This window comes from Cricetulus griseus, chromosome 4, assembly GCF_003668045.3.
Source record: "Cricetulus griseus strain 17A/GY chromosome 4, alternate assembly CriGri-PICRH-1.0, whole genome shotgun sequence".
In the NCBI taxonomy this organism is placed as follows: Eukaryota; Metazoa; Chordata; class Mammalia; order Rodentia; family Cricetidae; genus Cricetulus; species Cricetulus griseus.
In genome coordinates, this window is record NC_048597.1 from 226,293,259 (window position 1) to 226,318,763 (window position 25,505).

Here is a 25,505-nt window from a genome sequence, read left to right on the forward strand (position 1 = left end):
TTTAGAAATCCTTTGGCCCAAAGTATCAAACTCCTGTATTCCTCCTGCAAACTATTTCAAGGCCTAAGAATTGTACCATCAGGTTTATCAAAGAAAGCCCCAACTTTGCGTCCCTTTGGGGAATATTATTTGGCATACATGTTTCTCTTATTGGTTAATGAAGAAAAAACTGATTGGCTGATTAGCCAGACAGGAAGTCACATAGCTAGGCAGAAACTTGCTACTAGCTAACCACACAGGTCTGGAGGTCTGTACAGGTAGACAGAAAGTGATGTAGCTTGGAAGAACCAGGATATAAGAGAGGAAATCTCTCTCTTCTCTTTGGAGATGCTGAGCAGTCATCATATAGTAGGCAAAGGATTTGCAGGTGTGGCATTCTCCTGTAAGCCAAGACCTCATGGAATTACATAGATTAGTAGTTATGGTAGGCATCAGCCAACAGATTCATAGTTAATATAACATCTGTGTGCTTCCTTGGGGCTATGAAGGGCAGTGGGACCTGCTGGTCCAGAAAACTTACATCAGCAGGACTGGATTTTCTCTGCTGCTTGTCTCCTTTTTGCGACAAAATACTCAAGAAAGTAAAGGTAAAGAGGGCGAGGAGAGAATTCACACTGGCTCACAGTTTGAGGGTGCAGTTCCATGCAGGGAGTCATGGAATCAATGCAGGAAAGTCATTATGGCAGGAAGTAGAGTTGACTTCCGCTACTCAGCTCCCTTTCCTAATTTTTATTTATGTATTCTGGGAGCTAAGCCAGCAGGATGATGTTGCCCTCATTGAGGAAGGGCCCCCCCTCAGTTAAACTCCTGAGAATACCTTCAGAGACACACACAGTTTTTCCATTGTGACTCAAATCCAGTCAGGTTGACAAGGAAAATTAAACATTACACAAGGAAAATACTTCTCACCAAGAAACGGAAAAGGTTATGACTACAAAGACCCCCCAAAAGGCAGGTCTGGGAATACAGTTCAAACAACAAAAACAAAAGCAACAGAAAATCCTTGTAATGTTGCTGTATCAATAAAGGAAGCCTCCAAGTCTTTCCCCAGGAAAGACAATACAGCCAAGGAGAGAGCACACACATAATCACATCACTATGTGGTGAGATACCCACCCCCCCTCCCAGTAGTGTTGACCAGGCCCTTTGGCCATAGTCACAGGTGCAAAGTGATGGAGAGTGGTTTTAGTTCTGGGGTCTGGGCATAGATGGCTCTCTCTTGGTTCCGGTCAGATCACGGAGAGCAACCTGTGTGGATCCTTGGACAGGGAACTTGTGGCAGTCGTCAGTTTGCTGTGTGAGTGCCTTCTTCCCGAATAAAATGATATTAGCCCCTATTGAGCTAAGTCCAGTGAATCTCGATTGATGCTTCTGTATCATTCAGAGAAGGAAACAGCAGCAGTCTTGAAATGCACTCTCCCATTTTGTAGGTTCTCTTTTTATTAAAGGACCACATCATGAAACTACGGATGGTAGCGGGAGGACGCTGAAGAACACGTTTGTCCATGACTTCAAAAATTAACAGTACTAAATATCTATGACTAGAGGAGCGATGCCCAGGCACAGCAACGCTCATGTCCACCCTGACAACAGAAGGCCACCAGGTGTGAAGGGGGAGGGTTCTCAAAGAATCTGTGACACTCTGGACACCTTGCATTGTGTCTTGGGTCCAGCTGAGACAATGTGTGAAAACTGGTGGGACAATGAAGAGGCGGCACCAAGGAGGAGGCTGCCACCATCGGTGCCCTAAACTCTGGCTTGTGCTGTGGTCTCTGACATGCTGACAGACATATGCATATGGGTATCCATGGGACAGACACAGTCAAAGAGGCAAATGGACACTGGGCCAAACGCAAGCTGCTCTTGTCAGTCCCTCATAACAGGCCCCAGCCATATTCACCATGTACTCTGTTGCTGTAAATAAACAAGCCCTTAACAAACACAAATGCAAGAAGGAGCAGTGCCAATGGTAAGCCTGAGGATGGAACTGCTTCCTTTGGCCACCATTTCTTTCTCAGGGTCCTGTGCCCCCTAGGACCTGCAAGGGAAAAAGACCAGTCAGCATCAGGCTAGGATGCTACGATGTATTCCCCTATCATCACCTGTAGGAGGAAAATGACCTAAAACAAGAATCTTTGTCAGGAAGAGGTCACCTTGCTGGCCAGTAAGCAAAGAGAAAGCAATAATGGGTAATGGAGATGGGGAGGCCTGGCCCTAGAGAGAGTCCCCTGATGTGAAGTCCAGCAAGTCAATGCTCACCGTGGGGGACACCCCTGCTCCAAGTCCTGGATGGTGTCCTTCAGGGTCTGGCCCCGTGTCTCAGGCAGCAGAGCACACAGCAGTGCTGCCCCGATGGGGAGGCTGCCAAAGAGGATCATGGGGATCGCCTTGTGGTACTGCTCCAGCAGCATCACCAGCGGTGTGACGATGCCGCCAATCCTGGAGAAGATGCTCACGAACCCCATGCCTGTTTGCCTGGGGGAAGCAGAGCAAGCTGAGGCTCTGGGCACCAATCAGGCTGCACTCACTGCAGAGATGCAAGGACCCAGGTCTCAGCCACCTTTGCCTGCCTAGTGTGCCTGCTTCCTGTACCTGCAAGCCCTCTCTGTCACTCTCCTAGAGACCCAAACGCCTTCTCCACTTCTGAGCACTCCTCTCCTGCACCATGCCTTCACTCTTACTTCTGGTCCTGAGGAGATCACGACATGACCATGTCCATTACCCTCCAGTGTCCTGTGCAACGTGGTGAGTGGCACTGGACTTTCAGTGGCCAAGGCCCATCGGCACCTCGCCGGCTGCCTGTCCCAGGTGGCAGAGGGCCACAGGGATGGGTAGGGTGCCCAGGGCAGAGGACTAATGTCACCCAGGGGTTCTTACCTGACGACAGTGGGGAAGAGCTCAGCCGTGTACACGTAGGATATGGTGAAGGCAGAAGACGAGGCAAACTTCCCCATCACAGCCAGCACAGTGACCACTGTGGGAAGACCTGGAGCAGAACTCAGGTCAGCCACACAGAGGGAAGGACACTGTCAGCAAGCCCACGCACCTCCCTGTCTACTCACAGACCTCACCCAAACCCTGGAGAACCCTGAGCCTGAAGAGGAAGGGGGCAATGGCACTAGTCCTGGCAGGGAGGAAAACAGCCTGGTACCTGCTGGGATGAAGATGATAACGACACACATGACACCAGCCAGAGTCAGAGAACCTAACTGGCTCCACTTGCGACCCAGCTTCTCCATCAGGAAGATGCTGGAAAAGCGGGCGGGCACCTCCACTGCTCCGAATATCACCTGTGTCAGGTAGATGTCCAGGCCAAAGTCCCCCACTTGGAGGCCGAGGCCATAGTACACCAGACTGTCCACAAACCTACAAGGTACCCAAGTGTCCTTGTCACTGCTGGGTGTACATCAAGTCACACCACAGGGACAGCCTGGCTTAATGAGCTCACACCAGGGGAAGAGACCACCATATTCACAGAGCCTCTGTCCACCCTCCTAGGACACAAGCCATCCCCAGGCTCTCTCCTCACTGAGGGACAAGGACCTGGGCACTTACCAGACAGCAATGAGAATCAGAGTCACCTTCCTGAGTTGAGGATGTCTGAAAAGATCTAGGGTGTTCCCTGAGGGCCCTGTCTCCTCAGGGACCAGCTAGAAGAAGGGCAGAGTGAGTGGCCGGTTCACAGGCAGAGGTTGGCTTGAGGCAGGGGGGAGGCTGTGCCTGCTTTCAGGTACCTGGCTCAGGAGCTCTGGAGACAGGGGCCGCCTGTTCACTGAGGCTGCCTTCTGGACCAGTTGTTTGGCCTCCTCTATCCTTCCTTGGGAGAGGAGCCACCGTGGAGATTCCGGCAAAACCCTGTCAACCACATCTGGCCCTGAGACCGGGGTCTTGAGCCCCATGTAGCCACCCAGGATTCCAGTGCACACTGAGCCTCCCACTGAAACTCCACAGGCTCCCCCTCTGTGTCCCACACTCTGCCACAGCATTTCCAACACAGGGTGGCCTACCACTGGCAAGGGGCTCCCTACCAGAAGTAGAAGAAGAGCAGGAAGACTGGTGCAGTGCCTATTATCTGAAATAGTCTCCAGTTGCGGACACCATAGGCCAGGCCAGCTAACACTATCTGCCCAAGGGCAAAGTTGTTCTGGGCCAGGACCATGGCTCGAGTTCTCCAGGACGGCCCCACCCATTCTGAAACTGAGAACAAAGGCTGCCACTGGGCTGCAATCTGATTTCAGCCCACTCCCTCTCTGGTGATCTTGAGATGGTATCTTGTCAAGTGCTGTGCTCTTCCTAGCAGAAGAAGCTCTGCTAGGACCTCCTTAGGTACAGATGACTGAAACTGTCCCCTTAGCCTGTTCAGAGGCTCTCAAGAGCTCAGATTGCAGACTGTCCCTGGGGTTCTGGGGCACAGATGCTCACCCAGGATCATGGTGCTCATCATATATCCAGCGACAGCAGTGGCTGAGATAAAGCACAGAACCATGTAGACTTCAAAGCTGGGCACAAAAGCAGTGGATACACCTATGATGCCTGACAGAAGCAGCTGCACCAGAATGGTGGCTCTGCGGCCAATCCTGAGTAAAGCAAAGAACACTCTGTGAGGTGAGGAGGCCTTCCCAGGACTGAGTCAAGGCAGACGCATGCTGGCCTGTCCTCGGCTCTCTGTCAGAGGGAGGAGATAGGATCTTCCACGGAGCCCCATTAGAAGGCAGCCTGAGGCAGTCATCTTCGTGACTGACAAGGCTCCAGGGAGATAACTGAGTCAGAACCAGGGGTGTAAAGGATTCGGCTCAGCAGCACCTACCAGTCACAGACGGGCCCAAAGACGAGGGCCCCGACAAGGAGTCCAGCCATGAACACAGACTGTGAGGTCCTCTTCAGGTTCTCCCGATCACACACCAGGTCAAACTGAAATGGAAAAAGGGTATGGAAGACTTGGCCCATGGTTCCAACTTTGTGTACTAAGACACCAAAGTGATTTCCTTGAGCACAGAATATTTAAATTTTATGGAATATCATACAATCCCTGACCTCTGCCTGACATCATACAACTGCTAGGCAGAGGCAGGAATGCACAAGCAGAAGGATGCGTGATTTGAAAAGCAGTAAAGCACCATGGGCAAGCAATGAGCGGGTGAATCAACGTGGAAGGAAACAGCGTTAGTCAGGACTGGAAGGAAGACCATCAGGGAGATCTCAGAAAACAGACGGAGAGAACAGCAGGTAGGGAGAAGAGTGGGGAGATAACAAAGTCAGGCCAGTGGACAGCAGAGAGACAAGCCAAAAGATACACACAAGACAAAAAAAAAAAAAGAGAGAGAGCAGACATTTGGGCAGCAGAGCACACAGAGAAAGAGAATGGCTCATGCAATCAGTTGGCATATAGTGCTCAAGGTTGCACACACTCCTGTAGCCTGGCCTGTGATGCCCAAAGGTGCAATGGACCAGGATGACTGGCAAAGGATAATTTAGGCTTACACTCAAACCGGCACAAGGACAGAGAGAGCACCAAGCACCAACCACAGGTACAGGGTCAGAGGAATAGACAGACTGTGAGAGAGAACACGCAATCCCACCTCGTTCTTTAGGGACGGAGGCCTGTTCTCAGGATAGTCCCAGCCTGAGTCGCAGGCCTGTGTCTCATTGAAGCGGTGGCTGAGGATCTCTTCCAGGCTGGCATTGACAGGGGGTGGCCGGTACATGAGGCAGGACTCAGGTCTGCCTGCTGTGTCATTGGGTATGCTCAAGGCCAGCTGTTCAGCAGCACTTAGGTTCAGAGAGTGGTTCTTGACCCAGGACACTGAGCAGTGGTGGGCCTCGTCAAGGACCATGAAGACCTGACTAAACACGAAGAATGCAGACAGGAAATTGGGGATGCCCATCAGGATGGTTACCTGTACCTGGAAGCGACCAAAGTCGCCCACTTCAGCCAGGACCTGTGCAAAGTGAGCCATGACTTCTGCTCACTCCTTAGTCTAGGAACACCAGGCAGGTCTGGGACTTGGCTTTTGGGTGCTTACTGGTCTTGGCTGCACTGACAGCTACATTAATGTTTAACCCAGCTGTGAGTAACTACAGCTGTCAGCTCACACTTTACCTCCGTAGACTGACCAGAAAGGATACGGGAAAAATAAAAGCACAACCACACTCATCTGAGAATGTTTTATTGGCTTGTGACAGACACAAGCATCACAGCACTCAGGAAGAACACCTTTCTAGGCAAAAAATCTTCAATGAGAGGTAGTTTCATCCTTGTTGGCCCCAACTACATCACAGTCATCCCTAATGCATTCACATCACTAAACAACTCAGATTCTGAGTGTCTGCCACACTTGGAGGGACATGGACATCTTTTCCAGGGACTAAACGTCCCCAGAAGTGTGGGATGTGACAGGTTTACAGTAAGAAGTTCATCAATGTCTTTTACTCAGCATTCAACCCCACGTTACAATGCCAGCTGAAATGTGCCTACCGATGCACTTGCGGCAAGAATGTTGTAGAGAACCCAACTTTTCTCAGTTGAGACCTGCGGAAGGAAATCTATGCTCAGGATTGTAAACATGACCAAATCCCATGGCTACTAAAGTCTTAGACTCTAAGAGGAATCTATGAATATTGTTTTCATTAAGTAGACATAATATAAAACCACCTTGTAAATTTGTAAGTTTGTTTATACTATATGTGTGATGTTCTCATCTTGGTCAGAGAAGTTTCCTGTTTTAGAGGGTAGTGGTCAATGTTGAGAGCTATGAACATGCAAATTGTGGAGAGAAGTTACTGTGAGTGTTCAGCCAGAGGTTTGGAACATCTCTATGTATCTCCCGGTGAGGTCAGGGACCATTACAGAACAGAAGGAGAGAGAGCGTGTAAGAGCTGCCATTGCTGTGCGGTGCATGTGGGCCGCTGACAGCACACCTCAATTCCTTGGTGTCGCAATGGCCTGCACATAACCTATACAAGATTAAGCCAGCCAACAATGGCAGCATTGGGTAGACAGAAACAACCCAAGTGTCCATAAAGAAAATGGGGCATATATATACCACAGAATACTATTCACCATAAAAAACAATGAAAGACTGCTCTTGTGACAACGTAAGTCAAACTGGAGATCATTTTAGTAACTGAACACAGCCAAGCATAAAAAGACAAACACCATATGACCTTATATGTGAGGTCTTCATCTCACAGAAGAGTAGAAGGAGTTACCAGGCTTATATGTGCAATCTTTAAAAACTTTTATCTCACAGAAAAATTCTATCAGTCGTAGATTGGTCAACAGAATCCTACCAATGCTAACGTCCTGATTTTGACAGATGCATATAATTATGTGATACATTTACATTTAGAGAAGCCACAAGGCAGATACAGGCAAATCTTTGGTATTGCTTATTTGCAAATATGTCTGTAAGTCTGAGTTTACTTCAAAATAATACCCGAATAGACATGTTTCCAGAACACACAGAAAGTTGGCCTACATGAAGAGGTTCAACAACACATTCATTAGGCAACTGCAAATTCAGATAAGGAACCACTGTATACCCAAGAGAATAGCCACATTCAAAATACTGACATCATTAGAACATGGCAAGAGTATAGAGCAACAGGAATACAAAAGCAGTACAGCTATTTTGAACAATGGTTGAGCAATTTACTTACTTACAAAACTAAACATACTCTTACCTTAAGACCAGCAATTATGCCCACTGGCCTTTTGTCAAATGAGTTGAAAGTGCATGACCCATAAAACCCTGTACAAAGATGATCTTGGCAGCTTTGTTCTTAACTGTCCAAACTGGGAGGCACTAATGAGGTCCTTCAGTGGCTGGGTGGTGAACTGTGGTAGACACTAGGATTAAGCGCTAAAAAAAGTTTTTAATTATGAAAACACATGAAAGAAGTTTGAATGAATATTAATAAAGCAAAAGATGCCCATCTGAACAGACTACATACTGTGTGATGCTAACTGTACAAAGACCAATGGGTCATGTGGGTATGCAAACCAGTGGAAGAGTGCTTGTCCAGCATGCATGAGGTCCTGGGTTCATTAGTGGCAGGAAGAGAACAAAAATAATCCACCACCCACAAAAATATTCATTCCTAAGGGTCAGTGGGGGAAGAGATGAATAGTTTAGGCAGAACTTTTAGGGCCAGGAGACTATTCTATATGAAGGTGGTTATACACCACGATACATTTGTCAAAAACCATAGACCACATAACAGCAAGAATTGATCTTACTCTAAATTATGGGTTTAGATGTAGTTTATTAACTATATCAAAACATTATGCCAGTGAAAGGCAGAGGAAGCCAGAGAAAGGCTCTTCAAGTGTAGGAAACACATTCTACTCAATTTTGCTGTGAAAACTATTCTACTATCCTAAAATTTGAAGTCTACTTTAAAAACCAACATAGGATAGATGACCTGACCCAAAGAACCAAGTAAAACTAAGTGTCCAAGCTGGGACAATCCCATCTGTTAGAACAGGTAAGCAGATGGTCCTGATCTAACCACTTGCACATAGCATGATCATACTCTGTACAACACTCACAGTTCACAGTTAACTTCTTTAATTTACTGATCTTGTACGTAAGCTTCAAACTCCACAGTTGTCTCAACGCCAGCTCCATAGCTCTCTCTCCAAGAAATGCTAGAACCTACAGCACTCCTGTCATAGATTTTAACTACTTCCATCAGGAAGGATTATGATCACAACAGCAGTCAAAGAATAAGCCAATGACAAGACACTGAGGAGTCTAGAATCTTCCACGAAGCCATGAAGCTGCACCATTCCTGTGGCTAAGTACCGTAGGGAAAAGTTCAGAACTGCTCTACATCTTCTGAATGTAACCCCAATGGCTAATCAGGAATCCTTCACTATCTAGAACCATAAGCAAAATCAAAGATTCAGAGAACAATCAAGGCATAATGGAGATGGTTCATAACCCACCATGTTTCCTTGGGCACTCTTCATTCTTTCTGCTTGGGGCATTTGTTTCCCCAACAGTTTTAAGCTGTTGTACTAAAGACTCTGTATGTCAGTATGTTCATTTTACTGTTTTTTGTTTTGTTTTGTTTTGATTTTCAAGACTGAGTTTCTCTGTGTAACTTTAGAGCCTATCCTGGCACTAGCTCTGGAGACCAGGCTGGCCTTGAACTCACAGAGATCCGCCTGCCTCTGACTCCCAAGTGCTGTTCATATGCACCCTTGCTTCACTCTATTCACAGGCAAACTCAAAGTAGTGACTTCATGCCCTACTCTACAGAGTTCATTGCCAACAGCCATTAAAAGAAAAAAGCATACATCACTAATGACAATTTATTCTTTATCTTTATTGATTAAAAATGAAGAAAACATGCAGTAAAATACAAAGTCAAGAGAAGAGGGAGAAGGTAATATTTTACATTTTCCATCATCTAGCATGTCATAAGGAGGAACTTACATTTACTGGTACATCATTATTCTAGCCTCCAAATTAACAGTCTCAGCTGGCTCTAAGATTTGGTTTGAAAAAAGGGAAAAACAGCAAAAACAAACAAACAAAAAAAACCAAACAAAGGAACAATTCCTTTAATCATTTAGAAAGACCACACATTTCACAAACAACATTGGCACATACTATCTTGTGCTATAGTTAGTCCCTACTCCAGGGACAAGGGTATCTTGAGGACCTAGTGACAGAGGTACACCCTGAAGCACTGCTCCTGGGAAGGAGAGACGGCTCCCTGGCTCCACTCTGTCCCACCTCGGCAGTTTCTATTGACTTGTTATCTTGAATCACTGTGTAAGCCAGCAGAGGGGTTCACCGCATACCATGCAGAAGAAGTAACGCTGCCATGGATCTTGGTGCCTACCTTCTAATTCCCAGAAAAGCAAACAATGAACTGAAAGAGAGAGCCCAGGCCACTTTTACTGCCATGCCTGCTCCCCACAGCAGGGCAGAGGTGAGATGGTCTGGAGATGTGAACACGAGAGAGGCTGCAGCTGGCTTTCAGCCTGGACCAGCTCCAAGTCAAAAGCTACAATAGCGTGATGCTAGACATTCCTTCTTGAGCTCGTAAGTGAATTCAGACAGGCTGTTGGAATCAACAGATTCTATAGCAAGCAACTAGTCTTGTGCCTGCTTTCTATACCTCAATCCCATTTCCCTGTCCTTCTTCATAAGCCTACCTCTACTAAGGATTTAATAGCTGATCAATCTTCATTCTCCCTGCTGAGTCGGCAGGTTCCTTTTACCAGTCCTGCTGGGACCTTGGACTCTGGTATCTCATCTATTCTCCTTCTAATCCCTTCTCAAACCCATCTCCTCTTCTCTGCCACATCCCTTTCCCAACATACTTTTGCACTCTTAACAGGTGAAGAAAGCTCACGATTGAATCTACATGTTCAGAATGAACGAAGCATTAGGTGAACAAGTCAGATACAGGAAATGTGTTCAGGTGTGTTCCAAAAGAAAACTCGCTAGAGCTGCTTGCATGAGCAATACTACGGTTTCATCTTCAGAACTATGTGGGGCCAGGATGAGGGTGGAAATACATTAGGTACCTAATCCTGTTCATCAGAACAACAATGGCAGGTACAAGGGTTCTATAAAAGGCAACTAACAAGTCCCTTTCTAGGGGCCCACAGCCCATCTTTGTGTGTCTCTTTAAGGCCAGACTGACTATTCCACTCTTATATAAAATTTGGTAACTTGGTAGGTAGGTTTTTCAGCAATTAGACAAATGCTATTAAACAGTAGGAAAAAAGAAAACCCAACCCCACTGATTATTCACACATTGCATTGAGTGCTCTCTTTTAAACCTAAAGAATAATTTACATAATTTCTGTAGAAAATCAAATTGATACTGTCTACTCATAAAACCTAAAGGTCACGGCACATGTGGTTTCATGTTCCATCTTGGGTCACTTTTAATGAATGAAGACACCCCTCCCCCCCTTCCAAGGAGTCAGTGCAGGAGAGGAGCAGAAGGCAGGCCTCTAGCCCAGCCCGAGTCTCCTTTACTGCTGTCAGTCTCAGCCGTGTCCGCCATTTCCTCGAGAAGCAGAGGCAAATGCGTCTTCGTAGGACAATCAAGGATTAGTTTTCCTTCAGTTCAATTTTTTAAAAGCTGAAAATACTTTCCCAATGATATGACTTATGAGTTCCTTTCCTTGTTCAAAAACTACCCGTGGCAAGGTAAAAGAGTTATACGCCATTGCTTGATGTTCCTGTAAAAACAATCCAAAGTTCCACTGTGAAGGAGCAGATGGCTGAAGTCTGACTGCTGTCAGATGTTTTGCACCAGCTGAAGTTAAGGCTAGCAACCCTTTCTGGAGGGAGCAAAGAAGGGGTGCCTGAGAACAGCTCCAGCAGAACACGGAGAGACACCATGAACACAACAGACAAGAGCTTAGGCTGCCTCCACCGAGGCTGTGCTTTTTCCTAACAAAGGTTGCTAGAAGTTGCATCAGGTACAAAGAAAAAACACTAATTAAATTCTCTGGGCTCCAGCTGAACAATCAACTTTTAATTGCTACTTCAGTGTTAAAGAGATACCCCAAGATGCTCAGGCCCCGGCAGGTACGGGAGAGCAGGCAAGATGAGGATGCCCAACGCAGCTGCTACTGCCCGCTCGGCCACTGCTGTAGTAAGGCAAGAGTAAGCTGAGAGATTTCCATCCTGGGCCCTGAGGCACACCAGCTGCTTCTCAGATGGAGGAAGAGGGGGACATGAGCAGCATATCTACTAACGGAACTCTCTGAGGGGATGCTGGCCACTGGCAATCCAACTTCTCTTTCCTTGTGGAAAGGGTGGGGGTGATGGCGAGAAGAACATAAATAAAGGTCTAAAGCTCCAAGCCGGGAAGTTTGTTGCTGGGCTCTTTGGCAGTTGTAGGTTCAGGCCAACAGAAGCAACAGATATGCATGTGTGGCACCTCCTTAGGCTGACTCTTCCAGGGCTGTGGTTTAGCTGATGCTGAGCTGGGCAAATCCTATTAGTTTGCCATCATCAGGAATATCCGAACCTTCAACACCAGATGCCTAAGAATCAAACAAAATGACAATTTTGTGGCAATTTATAAATAAAATTTCAGGTAGCAATAAAAATTGATAAGGACTGCAGAAAGGAAGGTAGTAGGTGAAAGGTCCCAGGATATAAATGGACACTACTTTGTTTCTTTCAGAAATGATGGGGGCTGTTGGTACAGCTAGAGTCAAACAGCTTTATAAGTTTTCTTGAGAGAAATCACAGATCTGGATTATAGTTTTCTGAGAGAAAGTGAGGCCACTCAAACTGAGTTCAGCCATGGGTGTCGGGAAGAGTAAATGGACAGAGCTCAGCATATTCTAACAGTCTTGGCATTCTCGGAGTAGAAAGGCTAGTTTGCAGATGGGTAAGAGGGGTGAATACCAGTTTGAATGTGACAGATCGATTTGACTGAGGTTCTTCCACAATTTTCTGCAAATTAGCTGCCACTGTAATCATACAAACAAAGAAAATTAATGAGCAGGTACATAAATACATTTTCAACAATATTTTAAAACCTTAAAATGGTGGTTAAGAATCTTTGATGTATAATCAAAATGGAAGAAAAAGGCATCATTTTCCAAATGAAAGCTATAGTCAATCTCCAGACTGAATAAATAAATTCTGCATCATTAAATTGTCTTTAAAATATATTAGCTACCCTTTTTAGACAGCTTAGTAAAAGGTATGCATTATGTTAACAGACCAGAAAGCCTATAACTAGGAGCCAACCAAGCCTGTGACCTGTTCTCACTCTACCTATAAATCAGAATGATTTTCAAATGACACACTATAAAAACCAAGTGTGAGAAACTAGCACTGTGGAGGCTGAGGCAGGAGATGGTAATAAGTTCCAGGTCTTCCTGGGCTACAGAGCAAGACTGTATCTTGAAAAGCACAGACTATACAAGGCCCACAAAGCCTAAACTATCCATTAGAATTAGTGTTTCAGAGGAAAGTGCTGGCAGTCCGACTGTATTAGCAACTGTGGCCTATCTTTACTTTGATTTTCTAGGATTTAATTGCTGTCCTCCTCACTTCTGTGTTCTACAAAGATTAGTTATGATACTATATCAGAAATGGAAGCGCCATTAACTTACTAACCTGTGAGTTTTCCTATCATTTCTACAGGTGTCCCAGAGACATCTACACTGTCAAGGGTCTGAGGTAGGACAGATTTTTGCTTGTTTGCTCTGGTATGGAACTGCCCTTGAACTGTAATTTTAGTGAAGCCAAGACTATTTCAAGAAGCTTCAGAATCCAGGCAGTGGTAGCGCACGCCTTTAATCCCAGCACTCAAGGAGGCAGAAGCAGGCATCAGAGCTGCTCACTGGAAGCTGGGCACACAAGATGACCTGAGGGCTAAGGGCAGAAGGTAGTATGCTCACCTATTACTAAATCCCTTCCATCAACCAGGCCAGCAGAAATGAGCTCTTGAGAGACCCCCTCCGCTGTGTCTGCAAGGAGAAAGAAGATGGCACTGTATTTCTTATGCACACATGTCACTGTAAATGTCACAGTCAGCACAGGTAGCAACACAGCCAGAATCAAGCTATCTACTAAATCCACAGAACAAAGAAGACAGGCAGGTTTTATCCCTGACCCCAAGAGAAGAATTCTCACAGGTCTGGTTAGGGAGCAGAATCAATATGAACTGCATGGCAAATATCAACTCAAATAAGAGATAAACTTCTAAATTACATAATGTAGAGTTCCCGAGCAAATCAGAAGAGTGCCCTACAGTTATGACAAGGCATTCCTGTGTTGAACAGAACTCTGAACATGAGCTCTCCGAGTTCTGAGACATAAAATTCAGTGCCAGCAATAGGGAAATTTATTCTCAAAACTTAGGAAAATACTTTACAGTCTTTTCTTAGAATCATAAAAGTTTACTGAAATTATTATCATTATTCTGGCAGTTGGTTTTCTTACCCACTCATGTTAGGCGATGGATATAACCAGAAGCCAAATAGATGAAGCCAACTATCTCAATCTAATTTCATCTTTAGGCTGGGCATGAACCTTTAATGCCAGCACCCTGGAGGCAGAGGGAGGCAGATCTGAGTTCAAGGGCAGTCAACACTACACAATGAAACCCTATCTCAAATAAGCAAACAAACAAATAAGCAATTTCAACTGATGAGGTACTGAAGCCTCACTGAAGGAAGGGGGGGGGGGTGCACACACATTCATACAAATGACTAGTAATTAAGTTCCTAAAAAGTAACACATATGCCTCTGTATGTCTGTGCTCATTCTCCTTAGAAGGAAGATCAACTGTGGAATTCAGCTGACTTCCAGACATTTGCTGGCCCCTCCTCAACTCCGAAGCCTGAGTTAACAAAGGTAAGAACAAAGAAGCCGCTTGCAGGGTGAAGTTCACAATCAAAACAGCACCATGACTCCACGGGAGGAAGCCTGGAGTGTGCCTCTCGTTCACTACAGAGAGGGAGTGTGCCTCTCTGCCTCTCGTTCACCACAGAGAGGGAGTGTGCCTCTCTGCCTCTCGTTCACTACAGAGAGAAGCAGCACTCGCGGTGATAACAATCAGGACTCTGAAAGAACTGAACTGAACTTCTACCTCTATCTAGTTCCTTCCTCTATTAAATGGGAATCACTTCTCCATAGGTGGCTGTCTTAAGAACCGAATGGGATGATGTTTAGGGAAATGCACAACCAACCGTGGTATTTACTAGTAGGCTCATGTTCATTACTATACATCTTATTGCAGTCAGGATTCCACATGAAAGAACTGACACATCCATTGAGTTTTTCTTCCTGACTATTTCCCAAAATCTTTACCATCATTTAAAAGCAAAACTTATCAAAATGACAAAAGCCTTATACCTAATTAGCAAATTATTAGTCATTGTGTTTTTGACCATTTTTTTAATACTTACCTCTCCCAGGAGTAAATTCAAATCGAATATCATTTAGTTCTTTTTTGGAATTCCTATAAAAGAAAACAAAATAAAGAAAATAAAATTTTCTGGATTTATGTAGAATTTATTACAATCTGCCAAAATGTATGTATGTGTGTATGTATTGTGAGAGCCAAAGTTACATTTTAAGCTTTAATTACTATGCCTAAGGGATCCATGACAAAAATGCCTCTGATCTGCAAGTCCCTCGAGCAAGGACAGATAGTTCCTGAAATGCCAGAGGTTATTGTTTATGGGCAATAACAAGCAACATGTTTTCATTCCCCTAAACAAGTTTGTCTGACCCATCTGCACGGAGTGTGCTTGATCCCATGCAGAATGAGCACAGACATACAGAGGCATATGTGTTACTTTTTAGGAATTTAATTACTAGTCATTTGTATGAATGTGTGCACACCCCCTCCTTCCTTCAATGAGGCTTCAGTACCTATCAGTTGAAACATTTGTTTGTTTGCTTATTTGAGATAGGGTTTCATTGTGTAGTGGGAAGTGTGTGGGTAGCAACTAGGTCAGGATGTACCCTTGCCCCTGTTTGGACATAAGAGGGAGGTATGCAGGTAGGATGTATGTCAGGATGTATGCTTGCATGTGATTGGACCTCATGGGAAATGCGGTGAATTATGGGTTTTGCCTTTGTAACCTCCTGCAAAATATGACTTGGGGTCATTTTCTGGGAAATAAAGAGTCCATCAACCTGGCCGGTATTTAATTAAAGCTTACTTCAAATTTGACTCTGATCTATTGTAGTCATCTTATTCTTGTCCAATGGGATTAGCAGTATATGTCTATATATGCATCCGTGCATATGTGTATCAGGAAGATTATTCTGTTCCCATAGATCATATACTTATCTCCACTAAGATAATGATGTGATCTGAATGAAGTCCACCCTGTTACTGTGTTGGAAAGTTAATCCCTACTATATAGCATCAAGAGGCTATGGGTTAATACAGGGAGTAGGTTTGTTATGTGAACTGTGTCTCCCGTTTCCTTGTGAACTCTCGAGTGCTAGGATTAAAGGTGTGTGCCACCACTGCTCAGTCCAAAGGTAGATTTTTAATGTGACTTAAGATGGGCAGAATTTGAACAGTCAGAGAGGACAGGAAAAGGAATTGGAACCATATTGGAAGCAGTTAATCTATGATCCAAGAAACTCAAACATGACTGGTGAGATACAGCTGTGATACACACTCAATGTGCTAAAATTATCCAGGCTCCCTGGAAGTTTCAGTTAAGGTAGAGAAATCAGAACATAATGTCTAACAGTACACAATAACACATCTCTGTGGAAACTCTTGGCCCAACTCTGACAACATCTACAGAGGAGTAAGAAAGCAGCATGTGGCCGCCCACTTACCTTAACCTCAGCACAAGACTGATAGGGACCTTGGTCTCCGTGGAGTGGTCTGCTGGAGACTGAGCCTGAAACGAGTGACAGACAGTATGAAGTCACTGATGGGAACATTAGCAAAGAGGGTCATCTGTGAAAGACACACGGCAGCAGTTTCCTATTCTCCAGCCTAAGCTTCCAGTTCCTAAGACACTCCCTGCTGTGGGAGGGGACCACCTCCAAAGGAGCCACAAAAGGCAACTGTCAGCCATGCCAAACACAATCAAAAAGTTAATTCCTAAGAAAGACATAAATGAGCTGTCTCCCAAGACTCCATTCAACCCAGGTTCCAGGCTTTTTTGCAGCTGAAGTAAATGTTTCTAAAAACTATAAAGCTACCCTTTGCTTGCTGGAGGACATACACTCTGTCTATGACATAAATCCACTCTTCTGTCAATTTTTCTAAGACACTTGTATTTTTCCCTCGCATGATAGACGAAGGAAGGGCGAAATGAAGTCACCACTATAACTAAAGGGAAGTTCTTACAGTAATGGTCGCCAGAGACTGAGCATGAGATGGTGATGTATTCAAGTACAAAAGGAAACGTCAGAGCTTTCATGTCTTTTCTCACCTAGCAAGCCAAGGGGGAAAAGGCACTTCTAATAATAAATGAACTGACACTCAAACTCTTACTTCAGCCAAGTGGCATAAGATTACACAATACAGAGTATCAGAGGTTTTCAGAATGGAGCCATAAAGTTACCTAGCATACAGGGATTAACAGTAAAGCCATTAACAACACCCAGACACTTCCACCACACTGCAATTTAATGACAATCATGTGTGATTAATTATTACCTAGCTTTAACAAAATCAATTCTCTCACAAAATGAACAACTTTTTTTGTTGTTTTGTTTTTGTTTTTCGAGACAGAGTTTCTGTATTGCTTTGGAGCTTGTCCTGGAACTTGCTCTGTAGGCCAGGCTGGCCTCAAACTCAGAGATCTGCCTGCCTCTGCCTCCTGAGTGCCAGGATTAAAGGAGTGTGCCACCAACACACAACATGGATAAATATCTTAGAATAATTCTGAAAACATAGGGCCTGAAAAACAGGTATTAATGAGTGTAAATGAGCAAAAGGAAAGATGGCTAACTCCACAGTCTCAAAATAAATTTAATAAAAACCTAATGAAGAGCTGACAATATAGTAGCCAACATTTTTGTACTTGGTATATTTCATAATTAACTTAATATTGTTGTTTCAAAGCCTGTGTGATCCCACAGGGGTGGGCCTAGGCCCTATCCCAAAGGATACGATAGATTCTGATGACACCATATGGAAGGCCTCATCACCCAGGAGGAGCAGAAAGGATATGTGATTGGTAGGGTTTTAGTTGGGGTGGGGTGGGGTGGGGTGGTAGGTGAGGACGGAAGGGAGAGGGAACTGGGATGTAAAGCAATCTTGTTTCTAATTCAAATAAAAAAAAATCTGCAGAAAAAAAAATAAACCTATGTGACCCTTTTATCTGTTGCTATAAAACTATGAACACAGAATTCCTCACTTGTTCCAAATCAAACTACCAACTTGAGAGTTCACAGGCTGCATTAATTTCATCTGCCCACAAGGTGACAGACCATGAAAGGACACTGCACTTTACCTGTGCTGTTTTTGCTGGCTCTGCAGAGGGCTGGAGAGATACTTGAGCAGGCTGTGTAGGCATCTGGCCAGCTGGCTGAGGTAGATGAGCAGAAATCTGTTCGGGAACGTGGAGCAAAGTGCCCATGGGGTCGCCTGCTGAAAAGAGCTGCAGCAAACACACGCAGTGTTAAGTAAATAGGGAGAGCGGTCTCCGACACCTGAGAGGCTCACAGGGAAAGTTCTCACCACTGCCTGTCTGTCTCACACTGAATTACCGCCCCTTCTCTGCACTTATCAGTACCGCATATAAGTCATTATTTCCAAGCATTCTAAATTCCTTTTGCTTTTGGTTTTTTAGAGGAGGTTATTTTGGAACTTGCTAGGTAGTCTAAGCTATAATATAATATAATATAATATAATATAATATAATATAATATAATCCCAAGTGTCAGGATTATAGATGTGCACCAACATGCCTGTTCTAGCAACATTCTGAGATATAATTACTTGTAAACCCTGGAAAGATGACCCCAGTAGGAAGTGAGTGGACTGTCATTGCCTGACCTCTGGAAGGGGTCAGCAGGTCAGTGCATGTGAGAATGTGCTGTTCTAACAGACAGCCTAGAGTCTCTGCTAGCTGTGCCATCTCTTCTACGTATGCTTCCATGTGTCATTCAAACTGTCATGTCACGGTGAAGTCAGCGCCTCACAAGAGGTCAACCAAAGGGAGCCACCACACCTGTGAAAATTGGCTTCTAAACTGAGGAGGAGGAGCAGCAGCAAGAGGAGGAGGAAGAGGAGGAGGAGGAGGAGAAGCAGGAAGAGGAGGAGGAACATGGGAGAAAAAGACAACGTCTTCAAGACATGGAGATGGGAAAACTGGATTGCCATGTGCAGAAGACTGAAATTAGACCCATATCTGTCACTCGGCACAGAAATTAGATGGACGTGGATCAAGTCCTCATTCTGAAACCCAAAAAACTAAAATTTCTAGAATATAGGCAGTACCCTGTAAGATATAAGTAAGGACTTTCTGAACAAGACTCCATCTGCCCAGGAAGTAAGGCCAACAATTGATATCTAAGACCTCATAAAACTCTAAAACTTCTATATAGCTAAGGAAACAATCAACCAAGTGAAGAAGCCCACAGAATGGGAGAGAATCTTTGTCAGCTATATATCTGACGAGGATTAATAACCACAATATACAAAGAACTCAAAAGACAAAGAATCAAGGAAACAAATGACCCAATTAAAAAGTAGTCTAAGGGTCTAAACAGAATTCTCAACAGAAGAAATAAAAATGACTTAGAAACGCCTCAAAATACGTTCATTCTCCTAAGCAATCAGAAAAATGCAAGTAAAAATAATTTTGAGATTTCATCACCCCAGTTAGAATGGCTTAAATCAGCAAACAACTGACAGCAGATGCTATCAAGGTCATGGAAAATGGTTGGTAGGAAACTAAAAGTAAATCTACCATATGATTCAGCTGGTAGATGCTCCTGGGATGTGCCCAAAGGACTTGACAGCCTACTGCACAGAAACCTGCTCAGCAATGTTCATGGCTACTCTGTTCACAACAGCCAGAAAATGAAAACAACTTAAATGCTCTTCAACAGGTGAACGGACAACGAAAATGTGGTTCATATACACAATAGGCACTATTTAGCTATAAAGAAAAGTACAAGCCTGAACTCTGCAGGCAAATGGAACCCAGACCCAGGAAAACAAATGTGTCATGTTCTTTCATCTGAGGTTCCGAGCTGCAAATACTCACATACAAGTATACAACATGAGTAACCACAGAAATTAAGAAAGGACTGCAGATGGGGGTAGGTGGGGGGAAGAGCAGGAAGCAAGTGATAGGAAGTAGGAAAGGGAGTAACTGAGAGGGGTTTCCAATGCGGGAGGGCAAACAGATGATCCAAACAGAAGGAAGGACAAGTGACAAATAACACCAAGGCTGTTTGACAAAACCTCCAGGAATCATATTATTTTATATTTACCTAATATTATATATAAAATATATCAAAGGAAGGAGGCCAAGGCAGAAAGATAAGGAGTATAAACCAGACAGGCTACATAGTGAGATCTTGTCAGAGGGGCAGGAAAGGATGGGGAGCTTTGTAACTAACAGACATTACATACTGTATACTTCAAATATTTAATAGATTCTAATCAAGTATCTGGAGGAAAAACAGATCTAATTATAAAAGTAAACCAAACGTTTTAAATTAGCTACTGGGAAAAATATCAATGTAACAGACAATTTTATAAAAGAAAAGTCAATGAACAATAATAAAGGCTTACTTTAACAGAAAATAATAGGAAGACACACACATATTCTCTCTCTCTTTCCCTCCCTCCCTCCCTCCCTCCCTCTGTACATAAGTAAAATCAAGGAGATGTGCTGGAGAAATTAAGTGGGCTGGTGCTCTTGCAGAGGACCAAAGTTCAGTTCAGTTCTCAGCACCTTGCCTCAAACCAAACAAGATGAAAACATAAAGAGAATGACCACAACTCAGCAATCCCACTTCTAGATGTACAGCTCAAGAGAACTGAGAGCAGCTATTATACATTCACATTCATGGCAGCATTGCCTACAACTGCCAAAGATAAGAGCATTGTTGGGCAGATGAATAAAGAAAAGAAACCACACCTACATGTATAATGAGATATCATATACATAGCCTAAAAATGAGGAAGACATTCTGAGACATGGCACAACATGGATGAACCATGAGAATATTGTGTTGGGTAAAATAAGCCAGTGAGAAAAGAACAAATATTATGACTCAACTAAGATGAAATATGTAGAATAATAAAGTTTACAGAGATAGAAAAAATAAAGGGAGTTCCCAGGAACTAGAGGTGTGAGAAAGTTCAATGACAGAGTTTTAGCATGGCAAGATGAGCAGTTCTTAGGACAGACGTGGTGATGGCTGCACTGAAGAATGAATGTGTTCAATGTTACAAAACTGAAAATAACTGTGACTGTGAATTTATGCTATATTAGCTTTATTACAATTAAATTAAAAACAATGTAAGCAGCATGAGGATATGGGTGTATGAGAACTCACATGAACATGCTTTAGGGACAGACAGTGAGAAGACTAAAAGGAAAAGCTCAGGTAATCTGTAAAAACTTCCTCATATAATTTTGAGAAATTAATCAATACAAATTAAATCAGAATCAACAGTTCTAATATTCAGTACCTGAATGCACTCAAGGTGTTTCTTGTACACAGTTCAAATCTATCTGAGCAGCAGCAGCTATTAATGTGGTATTACTGTCACACAAGGAAAGAAGTTTACAGTGACAGGGTAAGGAATAAGGAAACACACAGTGACCCTCCCTTCTGCTAACTTTTAAGAGAGTAGGTGAAGGACAGGGTCTCATGCATCCCCCATTAGTTTTGGGCATATCGTGTGGCCAAGAATGATCTTGAACTTCCTTTTTGTTTCTTTTTTTTCTGGTTTTTTTTTTTTTTTTTTTTTTTTTTTTTTTGGTTTTTTGAGACAGGGTTTCTCTGTGGCTTTGGAGGTTGTCCCGGAACTCCCTCTGTAAACCAGGCTGGTCTTGAACTCACAGAGATCCGCCTCCCTGTGCTTCCCGAGGGCTGGGGTTGAAGGCATATGCCACCACCAGCCGGCCGGCCTATGTTGAAGTTCTAGTCTTCCTCCCAGCAAGAGCTGGGATGACAGACACAGGCACCCATACCCAGTTCTATGTAGCACTGGGGATTGAAGCCAAGGTTTCAGCTATGCTAGGAAAGGGTTCTTTCTACCAACAAAGTCAAAACCTCAGCCCCGGCTACCTTTCCACTGGCCAAAAGAATGACAAGAGCGTGCCTAATTTCAGGTCTGGGAAGAAGAGTGAGGAACAGGAACAGACAGCAGCTGTAGTGTCGTGTCAATACTAGCCTGCTGATAATTAAGAGATACAATATAGCTCTGTGAGCATAAGTCATGTACTTAGTAGTGCATGTAATCTGAATACTATCTATACAAATTAAGAGCATATATTTTTTTTAATTAAATACTGTATTTAAAATACAAAGTGTTACCAGGAGGAAGACTATACAACAGAATAAACCTATGAAATTACTTCTCTCAGACATTAAGCATTAGAGAAGTTCATTTTACAGAATGCTGTTTGATGGGAGTTTCCTATCACACTGGTACAATTAAGTACAAAAACAACAACAACAAAACAGGATTTGCTTGCTAAAAATTAATCAAATGCAAGGACAACAATGTGACAAGCTCCTAGACAGATTAATTAAGGCAAAACAACCACTTTGCACATCAAGCAGCCCAAGCCTGAAAAACAGTTCAGCAAGCAAGGAATGGTCTAAGCTTTAAGCCACCTTCAGATGTGGCTGCTGTAACACCTCATTGACATTTCGTCACATCCAGTGATACACAGAGACAAAGACAGACAGACTGACTGAATGAATGAACCTGACATTAAAAGCAAACTAAAAGGTCTGTTTTAATGAGGACATGATAATCTGCAGTTACTCACCTCAGAATTGGACAGTGAGTCTTTCACTCGGGGAGACTGAAAGACACAGCAAAAGATTCTGTTAGCTCAAAACTTAAGATTATTTGTAGTCAGTTTCATGCAGCAAATTCCAAGAAACTGTAAAAATAATACTGATTACAAGCTACTTTATTCCATTCTGGTCCATAAATTAACTCAAGTCTGAGTTTTCTGAAAAGAAGAAAGCTGTTATATTATTAGTTTCGTAGCACTAGTCCATAATGAACATCAATACACTCACCATATTACAAGTTAACAGTTTCAGCCAGGCATGCTGGCTCATGCATATAAATAAGCCCAGCACTCAGGAGGCAGAGGCAGGTGCATCTCTGTGAATTCAAGGCCAGCTTAGTCTACAAATTGAGTTCCAGGACAGCCAGGGCAACACCATTGAGACAGTCCCTCCCAACCCCCACTCCCACCCCACCCTCATCCCAGCAAACACCAACCCCAGCACTGGTCTCAAACAAAATAGAATAAAACAAGAGAAAAAAAATTAACAAAATCATTTTTATAAGCAAACATCCATACTGCCTGAGTTCTCAGGTAGAAAAAGTCATACGCAAAAGCAAATTTCTTTCCATTAACCATAAACATACGATTAATGGTTATGTTAATAAACATAATCATAAACATATTCCTAAGATCACAGGCCAAATCTAAGCCTTTAAGCTAGTTATTCAACATATTTTCAAAGTCCCATTATAAATGTTTTGCACAGCCATGTTTGCAGCTGTGTTATCTAGCTACATGTCCATCAACAGAATGGCATGAAGTAAATGTGGTAAGTATACGATGGAATTTTATTCAGGAATAAAGAAAAACAGCTAGGCATTTGCAGGAAAATTGAGTGAAGGTAGAAAATCATTGTGAAACCAGACACCCCTGAAAGATAACCACATCATATATAGGTGCCTAGGGTTAAGTTTTGATTTCGCACAGTCAGTAAGGCTAGAGAGAGAACCATAAGAGGTGAAGGTGTTTTTTTTTTTGGGGGGGGGGCAGGGGAGATAATGGAAAGCAGAGGCATGAAAACTGAATGGGGATGTTAGAAGGGAGGAGGAAACCAGCAAGACATGACCTGGAAACGGGGAGGGGACACAGAAAGGACAAGAATATGTCCAAGGTAGTAAGGACAAAGTATAAACAGAACTCACTACTTTGTATACTAATTTTTAAATTAATTTTAAAGAATTCTCAAACTAAACAAACATAAAAACTAAAACCTCTAGAGCTATCATCTAGTCCAGACACACCACACCTGTGCATATGTAGGATGGAATTTTAAGCCAGAACACACAGAGATGTGTGTGCTTGCAGAGTTAAAGCTGTTACAACAGCCAAGACACAGAACCAGTTCATTTTCACAAAATGGATGAAACTGCAGATAACTAACATTAATAAGCAAGACTGTTGTATGGAGACTCTAGGCTGAAAGGGGCGAGGTAAGGTAGAGGGAGAGAGAACTAGAAAGAGGACATACACACCATGGCACCCAAGCCCAAGTAAGCAGATGGAGAGCAATGCCCTGAATGTGACAAGGAAGCACAAGGGAGACCCCTGGCAGAGGACACTGAAGTCAAGAAGCCGATAACGGCTGTAGGGAAGACAAGAACAAAATATGGTATATACATTTGAAAGTATCACAATGAAACCTACTACCTTACAAGTTAACTAAATTTTTCTAACTATAAAATCACAACATTATTGGTAAGCAATGAGTGAAATTCACCTTGTCTAATGAGGCAGAAAGCACTCTGGGTGACGACAGTGTGAACAGACACTGAAGCAAACAGAACTGACAAGCACACCAGAGTTACCAAGGGACATTACAAATGGTGCCTCGTGGCTACATTACTTATGTTTTAAAAACTAAGTAGCAACACACAAAAAAACTTAACAAATAATAAAGGAAACAACACATAAATGTCTGATATTAAACACTGACAGTTATGTGGAGGCATAAAAAACAAAGGAACAAACCTTCCACGTTACTGCAATGCCTGACAGGAGACAGTCTGCACAGGACATGCAGCAGGTCTGAGAAAGAAATGGTCAGGGTTTCTGTTGCTGTGAAGAGACACCGTGACCACAGCAACTCTTACAGAGAAAACATTTCATTGGGGCTGCTTACAGGTTCAGACATTTTGTCCACTGTGGTCATGTTGGGAAGCATACTGGCATGCAGGCAGATATGGTCCTTGAGAAGGAGCTTAAAGTTCTAACTGGATCTGTAGACCAGGATGGCCTCAAACTCAGAGATCCAACAGCCTCTGCCTTCTGTATGCTGGGACTAAAGGTGTACACCACCACACCCTAAGATTTTCTTTTATTCCTTTTCAAAAGTTGGAAACTTAGTTGGGTGGGATCTTGTCCTAAGGTCAATACTCCCTTTATTCCAGTTCTTAATCTGTTTATCTCTTGAACACAGGACTTAGTTTCATTCTACTTTGGAGTGCTCCATTTCTCCTCAAATTGTACATTTTGTATTTTTACTTTCTCAACTTGCTTCTTTTCATTATAAATCTTCAATAGAGTTAACACTAATAACTATCCCACTGGGCATGGCTTAAGCATAGGAGTTCTCAAACCCTTCCTCCACAGTGACACACTTCCTCCAACTAGGCCACATTTCATAACAGTGCTACTCTCTATGGCCAAGCAGTTAAACACATGAGTGTATGGGGCCATACCTATATAAAACACCATAGAAAGCATGAAGGACAGCACACTATCCAAAATGAATGACAAAAAATAAATGTTTTTACTATCTGTAACTTTTGCAGAACTTTTCTAAGCTTGATGCTTAATAAATATTTGCCAATTTTCATCTGCAAGGCTGTTGTGGGAATTCTTCCTGCCAATAGCTTTGGGGTAGCGGCCATAGAGAGTGACCCTGGGATGCTACGTGAGGAGAAAGTGCACTCGTCTCTTATTCTGGCTTATGCTTGGCATGGCAGGAGATCAAAGCCACAGAGCAGTGGTGCGGAATCAGCAGCCTTTAGCCTCACTCTGTATCTGTCAGTTTGTCCTT

The 25,505-nt window shown here is 43.5% G+C and overlaps 2 protein-coding genes across 2 annotated transcripts in view; both read right to left on the reverse strand.

Annotated features, from left to right (window-relative positions):
• Positions 1-1,391: 1,391 nt before the first annotated feature.
• Positions 1,392-9,183, reverse strand: LOC113830676 (solute carrier family 22 member 13-like). The gene is made up of 9 exons (XM_027415367.2): positions 5,580-9,183; positions 4,808-4,911; positions 4,423-4,577; positions 4,029-4,197; positions 3,735-3,855; positions 3,556-3,650; positions 3,152-3,366; positions 2,878-2,986; positions 1,392-2,475 (listed from the first exon to the last, which is right to left on the reverse strand). Exons 1-9 carry the CDS (start codon positions 5,955-5,957, stop codon positions 2,256-2,258), a joined length of 1,566 nt encoding a protein of 521 aa, XP_027271168.1. The 5' UTR covers positions 5,958-9,183; the 3' UTR covers positions 1,392-2,255.
• Positions 9,184-9,312: 129 nt separating this feature from the next.
• The window catches only part of Oxsr1 (oxidative stress responsive kinase 1), an 89,518-nt gene continuing 73,325 nt past the window's right edge, over positions 9,313-25,505 (reverse strand). The window contains exons 12-18 of the mRNA XM_027415366.2: positions 22,454-22,489; positions 17,942-18,088; positions 16,311-16,375; positions 14,912-14,964; positions 13,400-13,468; positions 12,396-12,460; positions 9,313-12,025 (exon numbers count right to left, since the gene is read on the reverse strand). Of these exons, the coding sequence (XP_027271167.1) occupies positions 11,951-12,025; positions 12,396-12,460; positions 13,400-13,468; positions 14,912-14,964; positions 16,311-16,375; positions 17,942-18,088; positions 22,454-22,489 (510 nt within the window). The 3' untranslated portion in view covers positions 9,313-11,950. The remainder of the gene's footprint in view (positions 12,026-12,395; positions 12,461-13,399; positions 13,469-14,911; positions 14,965-16,310; positions 16,376-17,941; positions 18,089-22,453; positions 22,490-25,505) is intronic.

Excerpts from the sequence above, each read along its gene's own strand:
- LOC113830676 (XM_027415367.2), bottom strand. The coding sequence starts at position 5,957 with ATGGCTCACTTTGCACAGGTCCTGGCTGAAGTGGGCGACTTTGGTCGC. Across the intron at positions 3,651-3,734 it reads CTCCAGAGCTCCTGAGCCAG|CTGGTCCCTGAGGAGACAGG; the intron begins GTACCTGAAAGC and ends CCCTTCTTCTAG. Across the intron at positions 2,476-2,877 it reads CTCTTCCCCACTGTCGTCAG|GCAAACAGGCATGGGGTTCG; the intron begins GTAAGAACCCCT and ends TGCTTCCCCCAG.